Source organism: Camelina sativa, chromosome 7 (genome assembly GCF_000633955.1).
Source record: "Camelina sativa cultivar DH55 chromosome 7, Cs, whole genome shotgun sequence".
Taxonomy (NCBI): domain Eukaryota; kingdom Viridiplantae; phylum Streptophyta; class Magnoliopsida; order Brassicales; family Brassicaceae; genus Camelina; species Camelina sativa.
Genome location: NC_025691.1, coordinates 801259 through 819602, shown reverse-complemented (window position 1 = coordinate 819602; position 18344 = coordinate 801259). Strand labels below are relative to the sequence as shown.

Genomic DNA, 18344 nt, shown 5'->3' with positions numbered 1-18344 from the left:
ACAAGGAAGATCAAGAAATGGGGAATTTTCTTAGGAGAAGCTGCGCTGTACACCCGGCTTCTGGCGACGGAGGAAGAGGAAGACACGTGGAGGAGTCGCCGCAACAACGTAGAAGCACTGTACGGGTTAAAGTGAGGATGAGAAGAGATCAACTGGAAGAGCTTATGTATTTGGCACGTCGTGGTGATCAATCAAACGACGGTGGTAAGATTGGTTTCTTGATTCTTAAAGAATGTTTGGAAGGTCGCTTTCCGGCAAGGGTTCTTGGCTCCAGTGACGATGCTCCGTCGGAACGGCGTGGAAATTACTTAGTGTCTCGAAGATTGGGTTCCATCACTGAGGAATAATATTATATATGTGTCTTCTATACTGTAAAAGTTTAGATAAACGACACTTTGATAACGTTTCTAGATCATTTTCAATATTTGTTTACTTGTTGTTGTTGGTTAAAGCATATTATCTCATGCACAAAACTTAGGCTAAAGAAAAGTAAGAAAAAAAAAAAGAGAAGCAAAAAGGTATAGTATGTTTGTGTCATGCATTTAAAGATCGATTTACATGTAAATTTCAACAAGTTTTAAAAATTTTGTTAACGAATAGAAGAGTTATTATATATTACATAAAATACTAATTCTTCATTATGCTCGAAAATTATCACTTATCAGACAAGTTAAATTCGATTGCGCTTTAGCATCACATAGATCTGAATATCTCAAAAGGTAAACTTACAGACAAATTTCAAATCTAGTCGACAACTTCATATATTTATTTCATCTGTTCAAAAAAGACCCTGATCAACCCATCAGAATGGATTTAAGTTTTTTACGTCTGTCTGGTCACGCACGGTTGCTCATTCACAGTTACGGTGTGACTCAACTCCACCTACGTACATATATATGACGCTTTCAAAATTATCGATTTCTTTTACTAATGTAAAATAGAATTACGATGATGTCAATTCTTTATATTTTACAAAAAATTCTTTATATTTTAACTATGATTATGTTACGGTTCTGGTTTTTTGAAAGTTTTACATACCTACAATTTGTTTAAAAGTTTGAGTATTTATTTATCATGCTTTTGTATCGATATCTCTAAGAAATTTTAGACGAAAAAGCAGTTCCGGTAAGCAAAACCTAGGTGTAAAGAATCCTATTAAACTGTTGTCTGTTGCATCACCCAATGGAAAAATGTAGTATTGTTTTTGTACTTTTAGTCTGTAAATAAAACCAACGTCAACTATCCCATCTATGTATAATTAGTCTTCATTTCGGAATTTGGTTATGTGAACTCAACTTCGAAGTGTTACAAAAAAAAAGCGTTTACATTATTAATGCTATAAGCAGGTTTTACTTAGATAGAATTGATTATTAAAAGTTTGGTTTGTAGTTCTATAGAGGTTGAGTTCACATAAAATAATGTAAACGTTTTTTTTTTTTTGCATTTTTCAAAAATAGTCAAAGTCAAAGTTAGAGACCGTCTAGAAAGACCAAAAATATTTTCCTAGCCAATATATAGCAGCCGCAGTTATTATTATTTCTGTATATCCATCCTCCTCAGCCCAGCATTTGTAATTAGCCCATTATATAACTTTCAAATGGGCCTGTTTAAGAAAACGATAAAGATGAATTAACTATTTATTACAAGTACAGCGATTCGATAGTTTTCGTTGGAAAAACAAACAATGTCGTGGAGTGGACGATATGGGAAGAGAGAGAGATTAGTATAGCTTTTGTTTCCAGATTCTTTCCACTCTCGATGTGATGATATCAAGAATTGGTCTACATCAGAATCTGATGTCGCTTGGATTTCGTCATTGTTACATTGGGCCTTCACTTAAATATGCATTTTATAATGCTTCTACGCATGATTATGGGTTTGACTCTTTGTTTTGTTATCAATAAGTTGTCATATTCATTAACTTCACGGGTTTTAATTAACTATTGTTAATTATTAGTCTCTCTGTTCTTCGTATGTTGTAATCTTCGTATGTTGTAATGTGAAATATTGTTTTGCTCGCATCCTGGTGTTGTGGGATGCATGTCCCTGTTTACTTCTCTGTTTTTTCCAACCTTTAAATATCTACTTCATGTTTCTAACTCTAAACCTCACTCTTGGATTGAGTTTCTACTATCTTGCTTTGTTGTAAGGTAAACAAATCTATATACTGTATGTCTGTATCCATAGAATTGCGTATAGTTCATTGATTCTAGCTCTAAAGTTCCATTTTTTTTTGGCTGCAGATGGATTCAAGAAGAAGTAAAGTATGTGGTGAAACAGCTTGTGGGTTTTCAACTTCTCCAAGTGATGCTAAGGAACGAGCTGCTTCGATGCGAAAGCTCTGTTGCGTTGCGGTGTTGGGTCTCTTGTTCATGAGCATAGAAGTTGTTGGTGGCGTTAAGGCTAATAGTTTGGCTATACTAACAGATGCAGCTCATTTGCTCACTGATGTTGGTGCTTTTGCTATCTCTATGCTCTCCTTATGGGCTTCTTCTTGGGAAGCGAATCCCCGACAGAGTTACGGCTTCTTCAGGATTGAGATTTTGGGTGCTCTTATCTCAGTCCAGCTCATTTGGCTACTCACTGGGATTTTGGTCTATGAAGCCGTGACTAGACTCGTTCAAGAGACTAATGATGATGTTGATGGTTTCTTTATGGTTCTTGTTGCTTCTTTTGGTTTAGTTGTAAACATCATAATGATTTTTGTGCTTGGACATGATCATGGCCATGGTCATAGTCATACTCATGTGCATGGTCATAGTCATAGTCATGGTCATGGTCATGGTCATGGTGATGGGGGAAAAGCTGAGCTATTACTGGAGAAATCAAAGAAAGGGAGGAACATTAATGTGCAAGGGGCTTATCTTCATGTTCTTGGTGATTTAATCCAGAGCATTGGGGTGATGATTGGAGGGGGTCTGATTTGGTATGACCCTAAATGGAAAGTAATTGACTTGATCTGCACGTTAGTCTTTTCGGTTATTGTTTTAGGGACGACCATTAAGATGATTCGAAGCATACTTGAAGTTTTAATGGAGAGCACACCGAGAGAGATCGATGCGAAGCTACTCGAAAAGGGATTGATGCAAATCGAAGAAGTGGTTGGTGTTCATGAGCTGCACATTTGGGCAATTACAGTTGGAAAAGCTCTGGTTTCTTGTAATGTCAAGATTAGACCAGAAGCTGATGATGATACGGTTCTTAACAAAGTGATCGATTACATATGGAGAGAGTTCCATATCAGTCACGTCACGATACAAATCGAGCGTTAAAACAACAAAAGGGGTTAATTTCTCTGGTTTCCTGTCATTTTCATGATCGAAGTTCAATCTTTTTTCGCTTTCTCGTGTGCTATCCATTACATTGTTGTGACATATGCCATTGTTTTTTTGTTTATGAATAAGTTTCTTTTTGTCCTGTCTAAAAAAAAGTAATTAAAAGGACAACTTTGTTTGAGATTAGGGATTTGTGTTAAGATACCACAAAAGAAACAGAATCGTTAGGGTTTATATATCTTTGATAATATAATAACCTACCAAAAAAAAGAGTGGGGCATCACTGTCCTGAGAGCAAGTAACCATAGCTCGTGTGTGACTGTTAACAATCATATCCGATCCAGTACACAATTGACAAAAAATGATCCAAACTTTCTTTGGAGTTTTAATTTGTTTCTAAGGTTTCTAAGGTCTTCGTTAAGTATGCAAAGGCCGAATGTTTTGTTTCTTTGTTCAAGTTTTGTGAGACCGGGTATGAATTTACCTGTTTGGAGTGAGATTGTAGACATACTGGGACATTTTATAGGACAAACACTGTTTAATGCCGTAGCAGCCAAGGCATTTTAATAGATAAGACTTCTACTGTTTAATATCTTTTGAGTCAACCTTATATTGTAATCAAGCTATTAGGTATGTATTGGTTGCAAAGTAAAAGACAAAACTATCACACTTAATAAGAAATCTTTACATCTATTAAAACGCTCTTAATTGGTGTAAATCATTAGAACATGATGGATGCATGCAGCATAGTTTCCGTATAAAGTTAAGCCTTTTTGAGCCTCGAAGGAAAAGGAATGGTGCGTGGTGCTGTAATATATGATATGCTGTGGGAATAGTGAAGAAAGAATGATTGAGACATCATGAGAAAGATGACACAAACCCAAAGGAAGCTCTCTTACCCATGACATGTCTCTTTTTACCTTCTTCTTCTGTGTCATTTAGAATTGTCCCCACAAAGTCTGTCTCCACTTCAAGACAAAACTGCCTCCACCAATAATCTCTTCTTTGCTCTGCTCAGCCTCACCAACTCTTACAGTACCCCAAATACATCTATTTTCTTACCTCTCTGTTTTTTTTACAGCTCCTCTGTTTCCACTCTATTCAATAGCTTACTAAAGGACTCACTGTTCTATATAAAGCTAACAGTTACAATTCCAGAAAAGCTCAGAATCAGAAGATAGTACCTGAATTTCCTCTTCTGCCTCTTTGGTGATTCTTAGCATTTATTATCACTCACTCGTTCGTCCTGTGCTCATTACATTACAATACATAACAAACAAGAGCTCTCAAAATGGAGAGGTTTCAAGGACACATCAACCCCTGTGTATGTATCTTTTGCTCAATTTAGAAAGCTTTTTACTCTCTTTCTTCAATCTCCTCTCTTCCCTTGAATCATTTTTTCTATACTCAGAGACATGGACTTGCATTTACTCATTCCAACTTAGTCCAGATACTGCATTTAATGCTTTTTGTTGTTTGTTAACAATTCTGCAATCATTTTTGTTTCCCCTCTCTTTGAAAACATTCCATTTTCCCTTCTACTTTTCTTTATCACTGTCCTAACCCACACCAAGGCTCAAACAAACCCACAGTAGAGCTAAATTACACTTCTTTTTCATACATATGCGCGCCTCATTCCCCCGGTGTTTCTTGCAGTTTTCGGATCGAAAAGGGGATGTGAGTAGCCTACAAGCTCAAGGATTTGCAGAGGCTCAAAGCTTTGCCATTAAAGAAGAGGAAGAAAGCTTACAAGATACAGTTCCATTCCTACAGATGCTGCAAAGTGAAGACCCCTCATCGTTTTTTACAATCAAAGAGCCAAACTTTCTAACGCTATTGTCTCTTCAAACCGTCAAAGAGCCTTGGGAACTCGAACGCTATCCAGAGTTTCATTCACCCGTTCGCTTCCCTAGTTCAGCATCATCCATGGAAGGAACCAATCAAGCTTTGTCAAGCCAAGAACTTTTCTTAAGCCAAGCAAACATGACACTCCCTTCTTCTACATCATCACCACTCACTGCAAATCCAAGACGAAAGCGCAAAACCAACAACTTGCTCCCACAAGAAATGACTCGAGAAAAGAGAAAGAGGAGGAAGAAGACCAAACCAAGTAAAAACATTGAAGAGATTGAGCATCAAAGAATAAACCACATTGCTGTTGAACGAAAGCGACGGCGTCAGATGAACGAACATATCAGCTCCCTCCGTGGCCTTCTCCCACTTTCCTACATCCAACGAGTACATAAAACAAACAAAAATACCTAAAAAAGTTTCAACCTTTAATCGTCAAAAACCTAATCAAAAGATTTGTACTTGCAGGGAGACCAAGCGTCTATAGTAGGAGGAGCTATAAACTACGTGAAGGTCCTCGAGCAAATCATACAATCTCTTGAAACGCAAAAGAGAAGGCAACAAAGCAGCGAGGGAAACGCGAGTAATCGTCTCTCAGGCTATTCGTCGAACGAGTTGTGGACGACTCGAGAAGATCAAAGTTGCATCCCCAAAATCGAAGCTACAGTGATACAAAACCACGTAAGCCTAAAAGTTGAATGTCTGAAGAAACAAGGACAACTTCTCAAAGGAATCGTTTCACTCGAGCAGCTTAGACTCACTGTTCTTCATCTCAATATCGCACCTTCGTCTCACTCCTCTGTTTCTTATTCCTTCCAACTCAAGGTAACCATTTCTTTTTATTTACTTTGATTAACCCAAATTGAAAAATCCCATCTTTGATAAGAAAAATTCAATCTTTTTGGTTTTGTTGGAACAGATGGAGGATGACTGCGAGTTAGAATCGGCCGACGAGATTACGGCGGCGGTGCATCAGATATTCGATATTCCGACGATTTGATTAAAACACATAAAATTCCAAAAAAAGAAAATAAAAGCAGCTAACAAAATTGTAGTATCTTTTTTTTTTAATCATTTAAAAAAGAATAAAAAGTTGGGTTTTTTTTTCGTTCTTTCGTTTTCTGACTGACGGAATTAAATTCTGTGTTGGCCGCATATTACTTGGACTGTTCGATCATGATTTTGTGATGAGTTTGGGGTCCTATTTTTTTCTTCTTTAAATGCTTGACCTTATTATATGATAATTTAATTTCATCAATTATGGTTTTGACTTTTGTCTCTATTTTAAGGGTTGACTTGATACGATCGTTGTCAATAATTAACAGTGTCCTATAGTCTCTATAGCCTTACGAGCCAAGAATACTACTAATAATGGGTCGCCATTGAATGGTTCTCCCGCAAACGCTGCCTCCTACTTCTAATCGCTCTCAACCGCTCGAAACGAGTGAATTTTAAAAGTTACTTTCCACAAGTGTTTGCATGATTGCAGTTGTAATTTTTTTTTTAAACAAAAAAACAAATCAGAAATACTAAAATATTTTTTTTCTTATATCTTCAACCTAAACATTATACCCATTAAAGATGAGAGAAAATATAGTATAAACAAGAGGAGATTAGAAAATAAACAATTACAAATAAATAAGATTCCAATTAACAAAAACCGGGAAAAAATGATTTAAAGTTATTGGTACATAATTAAAAAAATCTAAATAAATATAACATTTCATCAGAAGTTTAAAAAAATAAGATTATTTGAGAAAATATTAAAACAAATCACCAATGACTCTTCTCAGCTCTCTGTCATAATTAAATTACCTTGGTCTTGTAATTCAATGTGAGGATCTTACTGAGTGTGTATGATTTAGCGGATAAAATCAACAATCTAAAACATATGTTTTGTCATTTATAACATTACTTGATAAAATTTTGGGTGAAAAGCCAAAAGCATAAAGTAATAAGTATTTTAATATGAAATTTATTTGTTTTTTATTTTTTTTAAATAATTATTTTTGTATCTTTTAATGATTTTCAATTATAAATCAAGTTTAATAAAAATTTTAATGTTTTAAAACATTTATATACTTATATGACATTCAGTTAGGCTTAAACGAACGCATCAAAGTAGAAACAGAATTGGCACTCTAGTCTTGGCACCAACAAGTTTGCATTTATTTTTTTTGGGTACTTTAAGCTGTATTATTGATATTTGGCACTATACAATGGAGGAGGCAAATACTTTTTGGTCACAGCATCATCAAATATAGAGTAGTAACCGTTTTGAAATTTTCAAGGGAAAACAAAGGAACCCAAATTGTTATAAGATTTGTTGACTCAAGCCAGAGCCACCAAAGTTTTGTTATGTACAAATGCCCGCCGCCGATTTTCGCTAAAGATGCGACCGACGATGCTGCAAGTTAGAGATGTAGTAGAGAATCCTCTTCTTGTCGTCAGGGGTTAATGAGAAAGGAGGGTTTAGAGATAGGGTCACTGCTTCCTCGATTATAAAGGAGAGTAGAAGAATTGCTTTCTTGTATAATGTTGCTGCACTTTCTTTGTTACTCAAATACTCTTCAGCCTGAAATACAAACCAAAATAAATCAACACACCAAGTATCAGTTCAGACTTTTTGGGACAAATGGGTAGATAAAACGTGGAAGCTTTTCACAAAAAGTTTCACACTTTAGAACACAATGGTTTTTAAAGTCAAAAAGGAGTAATTTTTCACAGAAGTTTCGGACTTCAGAACTAAATGTTCATCTTTAATACTTACCCCACCACTCTTGCCGTATGCTAGCGCCCTCTCGTATATTGTTTCCATGGCGTCAGGCATATGAGTGGCAGCTGCAATGAAGCGAAGGAGATGCCTTCAAGTAATTGCAAAAACAGCATAACAGAGAATCGCTTGGTTAATGGTTAGGTACTAACCACTTGTTTCGTTTAGTTGAGTTGATGTATTCTCGGCTTGGTTAAACGCTGTAACGAACTCTTGTGTCACCCAAGTTTTAGCTGGTGCAGGTGAATTTAAATCTGGAATTGAAGTCTCAGGAGCTGTGGTTGGATCAGGGTTCACTCTATTCTCTCCTCCAACGGATAACATCCAAGAATCGCATATCTCTAAGGCTTTTCTCCAGACAGCTAAAATGACGAGAGTAACAGCAAAAGATTCCTTTACCTGTCCTGTGTTGCCCTGTATGCAACGGTGTTATAGAAGCTCTAATAATGTTAAATCATTTAAGACACGAGAATTAAGAAGTTCTAGTTACCATCTCGCGAGCTAATTCTGTAAGTACTTGTGCATACTGATGCAAAACTTGGAGCTTAGTTGGAGGATGGACAATTGTTAAGCGTTGAACTTCTGTTAACAGATATGATCCGCTTGCTGGTCGTGGAACAGACACATCCGATAATGGTATCTGTGCTTCAAGTGAACTCGATGAAACTTTTTCATTCCTGGGTAAAAAATTAGGTAACCCGGAATCTTGCAAAGATGTGTCAAAACAATCTGATGAACCTTCCAGAGAGGCAGAAGGACGGTTTACAAGAACATACTCTCTCTCTATGAGCTCAAGTGAGTCTACAACTGCACGAAAGACGAAAGCAAGAGTTTATGAGTGATATGAACTTGTAGAAAGCAACAAAGATCAGACAAAACATGCGAATAACAAACCTCCAAATTGGTTTGATGAGCTTTGTCCTTCAGTGTCTTTTCTAGTCTTCTCAAAAGAGAGATGTGGCATTGAAATTTGAGAATTTGAGGCACTAGAGGAAATCCCATGTCTGTATACATTCTCTGCACTTGATTTGAAACGGTTTGTACTAATCGGTTGTGCGGAGGGCAAAGATGATTTCCCCGTAGAGGTAGTAGTATCAGAACGCTCAACATCCGGCACTTGTCTAACAACATTTGGTATGACAGATTAAGCAGAGAAAGTTTAAAGCTTTTTGATAAATGAAGGTTGCGCGTGGTTTGGTGGTCAAAGTTTCCAGACATTACCTTAGCTCTCGAAGGAACATGTGAGTAAAGAACTCTCGGAATGTCAAGCGTTCAACTGCAGTCAAAAGACCAGATTTTGCAATGAAAATTTTGAGTTGTGACTTGACTGATACAAAAAAGTAGACAAAAAGAGAATCCTATAACCATACTTGGGTTTCGGCGGAGAAGGCTTCTGCACAGATCAACACAATCTGGATGAATCTCATTTAAAGCATCTTTAGGAAATTTCAACTCGGTGTCTCTCACAATATTATGAAAAAGCTGTAGAGATCAGACACCAAAGCATAGTGAAGGTCAGTATAAGTTCACATTACGAGACAATTCAATCGATTTAGGCTAACAAACCTGGATGTGATTATTTCCATCAAAAGGCGGTTTCCCAGTAACAAGTTGAAACAAAATTGCACCGGCACTCCATAGATCAGCCTGAAACATCCATGACACAAGAAAATAATGAGAAGAAACAAAAAAAAAATTGAAAGGTAATAAAACCTTTTCTCAAACTTGTGTTCACTTTCCTTACCTTAGCATCATACTTTTGGTTCCGGATAATTTCTGGAGCCATATACAATGGAGAACCACAAAATGTCTCAGCCATGCTCTCTGGTGTTAAAGACCTACCAAAATCAAAAAATAACATACCAAAATGGTGGATGATATATCACCAAACTAACACCTTTTTCCATGAAAAGCAAACCTTATATTTTTTTGAGATATGAGATCTAATCTTACCTTGCAAAACCAAAATCTCCTATCTTTAGCAGTGGAGTTACTTCCTTGGAAGATAAAAGTAAATTCTGAAGAAGAACACAGAACACAATAACTAAATTACTCTGTTTTTTACAAATGCAATCACCAAACTACGATATAAGAGAGTTTATAAGTTTTACCTGAGGCTTTAAATCACGGTGAATAAAATGCTTCTCTTGAAGTACTTGTAACCCTAAAGCTATATATAATACACAACACAAGAAACAGAGATTCAAACATCAACAAACAAAAAAATTCCAAATTACACAAACATGAAAAAAAAAGCAGATAACTTTTGGCTTGTTTGTATTACCCAATTGCCTCATAAAATGTTTAGCAACAGCTTCAGGTACTTTCCCATGGCGATTGATGTAACCAGCAAGATCACCTCCACTACAGTACTCCAACACAAGAAAAATCCTATCTCCAGTCTAAACAAAAAAAAAATTCCCAAATTACAAATCAGTCTTAAACACTAAAAGAGAGATCAAGAAGAAAAAAAAGGATTCAAAACCTCGATAGCTTCGTAGAAACGGATGATATTAGGATGATCGATGGTGCTAAGGATCGAAATCTCTTTAAGAAGGTTATCTCTAACTTTAGGGCTAAGAAGTTTCTTATCAATCTCTTTGACGGCGACTTCTAAACCAGACGATCGATGCTTCGCTAACCACACCACAGCGAACGAACCAGACCCAATTCTCGGGCCAAGTTCGTAGTCACCCACAAGTCGCGCCGACGACTCCATCCCAGGTTTTGACCCGTTAGACTTCCGGATCCTTACTTGAATCAACCTCCATTGTTTCTATTACTACTAAACCTCTCAGAACCAAACAGTCGCCAGAACAAAAAAACAGAGAAAAATCGAAACTTTTTTTTTTTTTTCCGGATTAAAGAACAGTGGAACTGTTTTTGTTTAACGAGAGAGAGAGAGAGAGAGAGAGAGACGATGTGAAATTTTTTTTATATACAGTAAAGCAATCAATTTTTTTTTTTTTTGTTACTTTTTTTTATGTGTTTGTGTGTATAGAGAAGATTTAGATTTGGATTTAGCTTATGAGCGAAAGAGTTTCTAACTTGTAGTCCAGAAGAAACCTTTTGAAATTGACGTCTTGAATACCAAAATTCCACAAAGAAAAACAATACGTAGGAAATATCTCAGAATATTACCCTTTTTTTTTGTTTTTAATATAACCATATTTTAAGTCTTACCTTATAAATTTTGTTATCAAAATTTTAATATTATGAAATCTAGCAAAACTATAGCTTTTCTAACAAAATTTCTATAAATAATCTATAAGTTAGTTACTTTTAGTTTCAACAAAATATCTCAAAATATGGTTCTTTTTTGTGACTAATTTTTGTTAGTTTTGATCATTTATATGAACATGCTTTTTTTTTTGTTAGATTCTATGAATATCTCTTTAGAACATTTCAATATTCTATGAATGTGTCATCAGAGTCCATGATAATCTTTATCTTTGCATCAGTGAAGTCGTTCTATATAATGATTTTTTTGTTATAAAAAAACGGATTATACTTATATCAGTATTGTCAAAAAAATGTAGTAACAATGTAGAGTAGAGTCGACATATATGTATTATTAATGTATGTATACCACGTTGTGTCACCATGGAAGCCACCGGATTGATATTTGTCGACATGTTTTTTACATATAAACGTTGTTTCGATATCAAAATAAAAAAAAAACGTAGTCATAGATGTAACCAATTATATAACTAAGATTGATTCATGATCTTGAGTGACGTATAATATGATATTTATAATTTTTAAGGATATGCTATGGAAATTATTTAAATGAATAGTTATCGCTAATGACTATTTCAAGATGATCTTTGGTATGGTACGGTGATAATCTGACAAAACTGATAATTAAACAAATGCTTGCATATGCCACATCACCTTTGACCTGGCACAATCAATGTCAATGGGGCCAGCTCTAATTTGTCATTAAAATAACAATTATCACGTTAACGTGTGCTACTGGGCACGTAACCCAACCACAAGAAAAGCCCATTAGGCTCACACTGTTTGGAAACCAGAGTAGAGTTATATTATATATTAACCCGCCGTAGAAGAAGAGAGCGAGACTAACATCGCTTCCAAACGGTGACATTTACGTAACAATCTAATGGGCTTTATGTATACCCATATTAATTGGGCCAGTGAAACAATCTCTTTTTGTTTTTAAGTTGAATGTACCAAAATGTGGGGTGTAAGAGATCCTCGTCAGGATCCTAAATTCCTAATTACGCTTAAGAGAAATAATAATAATTAAGTGAATGGAAAGGCTAATAAAGAAATAAAATTTGCAGTGTTGTGTTGGTGGAAGAAGGGAAAGCGACTAAACTTTGAGAAACAAAGATATATCAGATTTGTGAAGGGGGACAATGGAGTCTCTCTTTGATCTTTATCTATCGTCTTTATTTGGTTGGACCACCTTCACCTTCCTCTTCGTTATAATCTTTCATATGTCCCCTAATCTTTCATATCAAAACTTTTATATTAACTAATATCCCAGAAAGATTACAATAATCTATGGTCAAATGAATATTTGTAGTAGTGAATTTGCGAGTGGCAAGTGATGTGAGCTAGCTGTGTTTAGTAGATTCATGAATTTCCAACTTGAAACCAATGTTGACAATCAATGTGTGTATGTTAGGTCACTTCTTAACTCTAATGACAATTTTCGAACAAAATGTGTTTTATTTACGATCAATAACATGGTAAACTGCAATGACTTGGTTTTAGCAAACAAACAAAGGCGCTTGTAATTGAAGTAATAATGTCTTGAAAATAATGCGAATTTTGTCCCGATCCAACTCTACGCTACATATTGACATCCCTTATATGTTATATGACATGTGCATGTAAGTGTGGTTAACTATGGAAGCAGTCAATAATGCATGAATGTGTTATGTGTATAAATAGCTAGCTAGATGATGGGGGATCATGAGCAGCTGACTTTTGCAGTTATTGCAGAGTATATCAAAAGGAGTGTATGTATATGTAAGACTCTTAACAGTAGATGTGAAGATCATAACACGTGTTATATATATATATATATATGTTTTTATATAATGCTAAAAATAATTTGATGTACATATATAACCAAAAATAATAATAAAGACATATCCAATTTTTCATACAAACCTTAACCCACCTTCATATATTTTGCATCTACATATATATATATATATATATATATATATATATTTCTAATTCCATCTTTTTTTTTCTTCTTATATTTCATTCTAAGGCCATATCACTTAATAACACCCTACCACCAAATGTACTTTTTAAAATAAATTTATGCATAAATAGTCATCGCGTGTGTGCGAACCGTTAAGTTTGAGAGATGGAAAAAATGTTCCTTTTGTTATTGTTAAATACATGTCTTAAATTGGTATAATTAAAGGTTTTTTATTTCCATCTAATAATAGAGTTTGCACTTGTTCATATCGAAACGAATAGTTTCACTAATTAAATATCTGGTTGGATCTAACAGATCATTCTAACTGTATATCCCATTTGGAATTAGCTGATTATAAACGAAAACTATAATAGTCTTATTCATTGGGTTATATATGTTCTTTTCAATATATAAGATTCCAACATATAAAAATTAACTAGGTTAGTCGATGTGTTCTCAGATATACAATATTCTTGACGGTCATCACTGAAATGATATAATAATTGTTCAAAACGTATAAAGCCTTGGCTATCAGAATAAAAGCAATTCGGAATTAGATACCAAAGGTAAGATTTATAATCGATATACAAACTTTCCAATAGACCCATGCTATATATATAAAAAAGTAATGTTTAAAATTAATTAATTTAAGTTATCTATTTAACTTAATAAATAGACGAAAGGGTTGGCTCTATCCCTAGCCAACTGTCATTTGCCCCCCTGGGGGGGGGGNAGTCCTAGACCCTGGGGGGGGCAAATGACAGTTGGAAAATGTTGTCGCCATTATCGCACCATCCATCCTCCATTTTGTAATTACTATTACTATTAAATAAAAATGGTCCGCCTTTTTAAATTTTATTTCACCACTACCCTCTTTGATCGCGACTTATCGTATCCATATACAATCAAAAGATTTTGTTATTTTGCTTTTGCTTTCCCTCTCCCATAATATGGTCGCGGTATATATAACATATGATACTAGATTTGATTAACACGGATGTACATACATGTAGCTTCGGTCCAAAAAATCCAACACCAGCTAGCTATACATGTGATTACTTAAAATAAAATAAAATGAGAAACCCTAATTCATTTACCTTCAACATAATGCATGTATGGGACTATGATGAATCCCCCACATGCACAATTCAATCGTTCAAAAACAAATTGTAATCACCGATGATAGTATACGTATAGAGAAAGTTAGAGATCAGTATCTTCGAAAATTATTCCTTTCTTGGTACGAATCCTAATTTATTAGCTAGTTCTTTCTTATCTTCCTTCGATTTACAAACATGTAGACACTATAGAAGATCAATAAAAGACTTCTTATAATATAAATTTTGAAATGAGGGAGAAACACTAGTGGGATAAAAATAAACTAGTTAGTAGTAATGGTGTAGGTGGATGAAGGTAATATATAAAAAGAGCAAGTAGACATTAAAAAGAGTCTTAAGTGCAATACAAAGCTAATTGGGTTACTCTATTGTTAAGTAGTGGTCCTTACCCTAAACTCTTCTTTTAATACCCCTAGCTCACATATCTCCACACATACTCATACCTCCACCATTACTATATCCATCTTCTTCTTTTTTTGTTCAACAACACTCTCCATCTTAATTAAACCGCACGATTTCAGATATTTCTGAGTTGACAATAGTTTTTGGGTTGAATATCACGTCGATTTTTTTTATTTTTTTTTACAAGTGGAAAAACACTCCATCCTTCTAAAGCATAGCATCGTATATACTTCGTTAATTGTTTTCTCATACGAAACGAATGTATTAAACTACAAGAGAATAATTCAGGTATGATATGGAACTCTACGCTGCTGACGCACATTCCAAAGACACCCAATGCTTCAAAAGGGCTGATTTCTGTCCCATTGCATGCTGCAACACAATCTATAAGGTTGTTTCAAAACTTCTGGCAAACAGACTTAAAAGCGTTTTGCCAAATCTTATTGCAAATACGTAATCAGCTTTCATCCCGGGTCGTCTACTGGTGGAGAATGTGTTGCTGGTTATAGAGCTAATTCAGGGTTATAACCACAAAAACGTTTCACCAAAGGGCATGCTAAAGGTGGATTTAAAGAAGGCATTTGATTCGGTACATTGAGATTTCATTATTAATGTTTTAAGGGTCATGGAGTTTCCTCCTCATTTCATCAAGCTGATCAAGGAATGCATCACAACACCAAGTTTCTCAGTCTCAATCAATGGTGAATCCTGTGGTTACTTTAAGGGAGCTAAAGGATTAAGACAGGGGGATTCTATATCGCCTTATCTATTTACTTTGGCCATGGAGGTTCTCTCTCAAATGCTAAATCAAAGGTATAACAGAGGGTACATTGGACACCACCCAGAAGCAGAGAATCCTCAGGTAACACATTTAGCTTTTGCTGATGATATTATGGTCTTCTTTGATGGGCGAAGCGGTTCTCTTGACAATATCGCCAAGGTCCTTGACGAGTTCTCTGAGATGTCGGGTCTTCACATCAACAAAGACAAGACTGAATTGTTCACTGCGGGAGTGAACCAACTTGAAACCGATAGGATTGTCTCTTTCGGTTTCAAGATAGGTTCATTACCCATACGATACCTGGGTCTCCCTCTCATGCATAGAAAGCTCAGGATTGCAGAGTACAAACCTCTAATAGACAAGTTAACAACAAGATTCTCTAATTGGTCTGCTCGAGCTCTCTCTTACGCAGGAAGAAAGGAGGTAATCACTTCTGTAATATATGGTTCCATCAACTTCTGGGCTTCTGCTTTTATACTACCAAAGGGATGTTTGCAGAATATTGAGCAACTTTGTGCCAGGTTTTTGTGGTCAGGGGATATAACAAATCCAGCACACGCAGAAGTGGCTTGGAAAACATTGTGTCTGCCCAAAGAAGAAGGGGGATTGGGATTTAGACGTTTATCCACCTGGAACAAGACTCTTTGTTTGAAGCTTATTTGGTGAATCTTCTCAGAGGATGACTCCTTATGGGCAAAATGGATGAGAAATAACAAAATAAAAGACGAAGTCTTCTGGACAATTGATGAGAAGAAACACCACTCTTGGACATGGAAAGCTCTGTTGCATCTCCGACCTCTTACCAATCTTGTCATCAAGTGTGATGTGGGTAATGGTGAATTGGTGAGCTTCTGGTTTGATAAGTGGACCCCCTTAGGTCAACTCATTCACTTTCTGGGTCCCTCGGGCCCCGCCCTTACAGGAATCCCTCTGCAGAGTAGTGTGGCTCGAGTTTGTTCCTCAAATGGTTGGCTCCTGCATCCAGCAAGATCACCACAAGTCGAACAACTTCACATCCTTCTCACAACTATTCAACCACCATCCCAGTCCTCTGATCAGGACATTTTCCTTTGGAGTACAAATGGGGAAGATTCAAACACTTTCAGCACAAAGAAAACATGGGAAGCCTTAAGGGAGAGACAAGACCCGCAAACTTGGATAAAGCATGTATGGTACAAGGGTGCTGGTCCAAGACATGTGTTCATGATGTGGCTCACACTCCTAAATCGCCTTCCCACACGATCTAGGCTTGCAACTTGGGGTATGCAAATTGATCCTGCTTGCTGCAATTGCGGACTCTACCCTGAAACTCGAGATCATATCTTTCTGAATTGTGCATTCAGTGAAGAGGTTGGCTGCAGACGACAAGGTGACTAAGATACAATCCTTTCGTTTTTCATACCTGGGACGCATTCATCTCTTGGTTGGATGCTTCTAATGCTACCTCTACGCAAACCATTTGCAAGCTAGTATCACAAGCAGTGATATACACCATCTGGATAGAGAGGAACAATCGGCTACACAACAACATCACAACTCCACCGCATATACTCTTTAAGGCGCTGGACAGACAGATCAGAGACGCTATACTGGGCAAGAGTCATAGGAAAAACTTCAAAACACTCTTACGTAATTGGCTGACCTTTGCTTAAATATGGTTTTGGTCACTGTTCTTCTCTAAGATAGAATCTGTTTTTTTTTGTTTTTTTTGGCAAGCTCTATCTTCATGTACTCGAAGCTATTGTACTCTGTACAATCTATTTTCTACTAAAGCGGATTCTCTAATTCCTACTTTGCATTATGATATATATTGTTTATTAAGATATCGTCTTCTCCATAAATGATAAGCCCGCATCATAGTGTATCTATCTATGTGGCAAAGTGTTTTTGCATATGAGGGTGCAATTTCAAATTCAAAACTAGAATGAAAAGGATGATTTATAGAATATAATATAAATATACAATATAGATAGGTCCCGTGGCTACAAGGGTATATGCTTTGAAAAGGGCGACGCTACGACGTCCTCTTCCTAAATTTTAACATTAATCATATATATATATATATATTTTTCACCGTTTTCAGAATTTAGAATAATTTTGTTTTATTCGTCATTATTAATTTGCAGAGAAACACTAAAAGAAATCCCACTGGCCAGCCAGATAGAGTAATATTTGGACCGATCAATTGTTGTGAAATAATAAAATCTAATTTTGGGGAGTTCATATGTCATGAAATTCCAAACTAGTATATATATATATATATATATTATAAATTAATATGTATATTGGTGATATATATACTTTAAGTCTCTCTAATGAAGAACCATCAAACCTAAAAAAGAACAGGTTATCGCCTGAAACTTTTGTGACCACTCAATTATGTAATGTAAGATGAGAGTTTGGACCACATTGATCAATGTTCTTTCATGAATTTCACCTACTCTTCAATATTTTTTAAAAGAAAACATTTAACCTTTGTTTAAATCAAGCCTTAATTTAGACTTACTTAAATTGATTGTTCTCCCTTAATTAAGCCGAAATTAGCCATAGAGACATGAATGATGCTTTGTCTCTCTCTCAGGACCACTCACCAGAGGTACGTAAATGACGATAAGATTTAACATGAATTTACGTGAAACTTTAACAAGTTTACAGTTTTTATTTGAAGGCGTCAGTGTATACCACGTGTCTTGTTATAGAGCAATATCTGTATTATGTAGTAATGGTTACGTGATGTCGGTCTAAATAATGAGCTGTACACAAAACTAAATTTGTATCGGTTTTCGTTTGATTTTGAAAAATATTATAACAAAAGATCTATACTACACTGTAATTTTTTTATAATTTTTCATCCCTATAACTCTAGATAATCTGGTCGGGCCACGAGAACTACACTGTAATTTTTTATATTTCACGTGATATGATAAATAAAGATTATAGCATGATTTATGTTAACGTG

General features: G+C 35.6%; 5 protein-coding genes across 5 annotated transcripts in view; 4 read left to right on the top strand and 1 right to left on the bottom strand.

The window, feature by feature from the left end:
* The window catches only part of LOC104699685, a 2738-nt gene extending 2187 nt beyond the window's left edge, over nucleotides 1-551 (top strand). Inside the window, exon 2 of the mRNA XM_010415025.2 lies at nucleotides 10-551. Coding sequence (XP_010413327.1) covers nucleotides 18-347 — 330 coding nt within the window. The 5' untranslated portion in view covers nucleotides 10-17 and the 3' untranslated portion in view covers nucleotides 348-551. The remainder of the gene's footprint in view (nucleotides 1-9) is intronic.
* On the top strand, nucleotides 2244-3341 carry LOC104699684 (metal tolerance protein A1). Its single transcript, XM_019227317.1, has one exon. It carries the CDS (start codon nucleotides 2244-2246, stop codon nucleotides 3270-3272), a length of 1029 nt encoding a protein of 342 aa, XP_019082862.1. The 3' UTR covers nucleotides 3273-3341.
* On the top strand, nucleotides 4215-6347 carry LOC104699683 (transcription factor bHLH67-like). The gene is made up of 4 exons (XM_010415023.2): nucleotides 4215-4599; nucleotides 4932-5513; nucleotides 5595-5951; nucleotides 6046-6347. Exons 1-4 carry the CDS (start codon nucleotides 4567-4569, stop codon nucleotides 6124-6126), a joined length of 1053 nt encoding a protein of 350 aa, XP_010413325.1. The 5' UTR covers nucleotides 4215-4566; the 3' UTR covers nucleotides 6127-6347.
* On the bottom strand, nucleotides 7321-10863 carry LOC104699682 (serine/threonine-protein kinase ATG1a-like). Its single transcript, XM_010415022.2, has 13 exons — nucleotides 10385-10863; nucleotides 10184-10301; nucleotides 10011-10069; nucleotides 9853-9917; nucleotides 9644-9737; nucleotides 9466-9546; nucleotides 9270-9381; nucleotides 9121-9175; nucleotides 8794-9020; nucleotides 8390-8706; nucleotides 8052-8313; nucleotides 7897-7967; nucleotides 7321-7701 (listed from the first exon to the last, which is right to left on the bottom strand). The coding sequence occupies exons 1-13, from the start codon at nucleotides 10616-10618 to the stop codon at nucleotides 7513-7515; spliced, it is 1884 nt and encodes a 627-aa protein (XP_010413324.1). The 5' UTR covers nucleotides 10619-10863; the 3' UTR covers nucleotides 7321-7512.
* Nucleotides 15230-16762, top strand: LOC104704144. The gene is made up of 2 exons (XM_010420275.1): nucleotides 15230-16004; nucleotides 16062-16762. Exons 1-2 carry the CDS (start codon nucleotides 15230-15232, stop codon nucleotides 16760-16762), a joined length of 1476 nt encoding a protein of 491 aa, XP_010418577.1.

Coding starts and splice junctions, on each gene's coding strand:
- LOC104699684 (XM_019227317.1), top strand. CDS start 2,244: ATGGATTCAAGAAGAAGTAAAGTATGTGGTGAAACAGCTTGTGGGTTT.
- LOC104699683 (XM_010415023.2), top strand. CDS start 4,567: ATGGAGAGGTTTCAAGGACACATCAACCCCTGT. Junction 4,600..4,931: donor AAGGACACATCAACCCCTGT/GTATGTATCTTT, acceptor TGTTTCTTGCAG/TTTTCGGATCGAAAAGGGGA. Junction 5,514..5,594: donor CACTTTCCTACATCCAACGA/GTACATAAAACA, acceptor TTGTACTTGCAG/GGAGACCAAGCGTCTATAGT.
- LOC104699682 (XM_010415022.2), bottom strand. CDS start 10,618: ATGGAGTCGTCGGCGCGACTTGTGGGTGACTACGAACTTGGCCCGAGA. Junction 10,302..10,384: donor GTTTCTACGAAGCTATCGAG/GTTTTGAATCCT, acceptor TTTTTTGTTTAG/ACTGGAGATAGGATTTTTCT. Junction 7,702..7,896: donor CATACGGCAAGAGTGGTGGG/GTAAGTATTAAA, acceptor TTTGTATTTCAG/GCTGAAGAGTATTTGAGTAA.
- LOC104704144 (XM_010420275.1), top strand. CDS start 15,230: ATGGAGTTTCCTCCTCATTTCATCAAGCTGATCAAGGAATGCATCACA. Junction 16,005..16,061: donor AGGGGGATTGGGATTTAGAC/GTTTATCCACCT, acceptor GAATCTTCTCAG/AGGATGACTCCTTATGGGCA.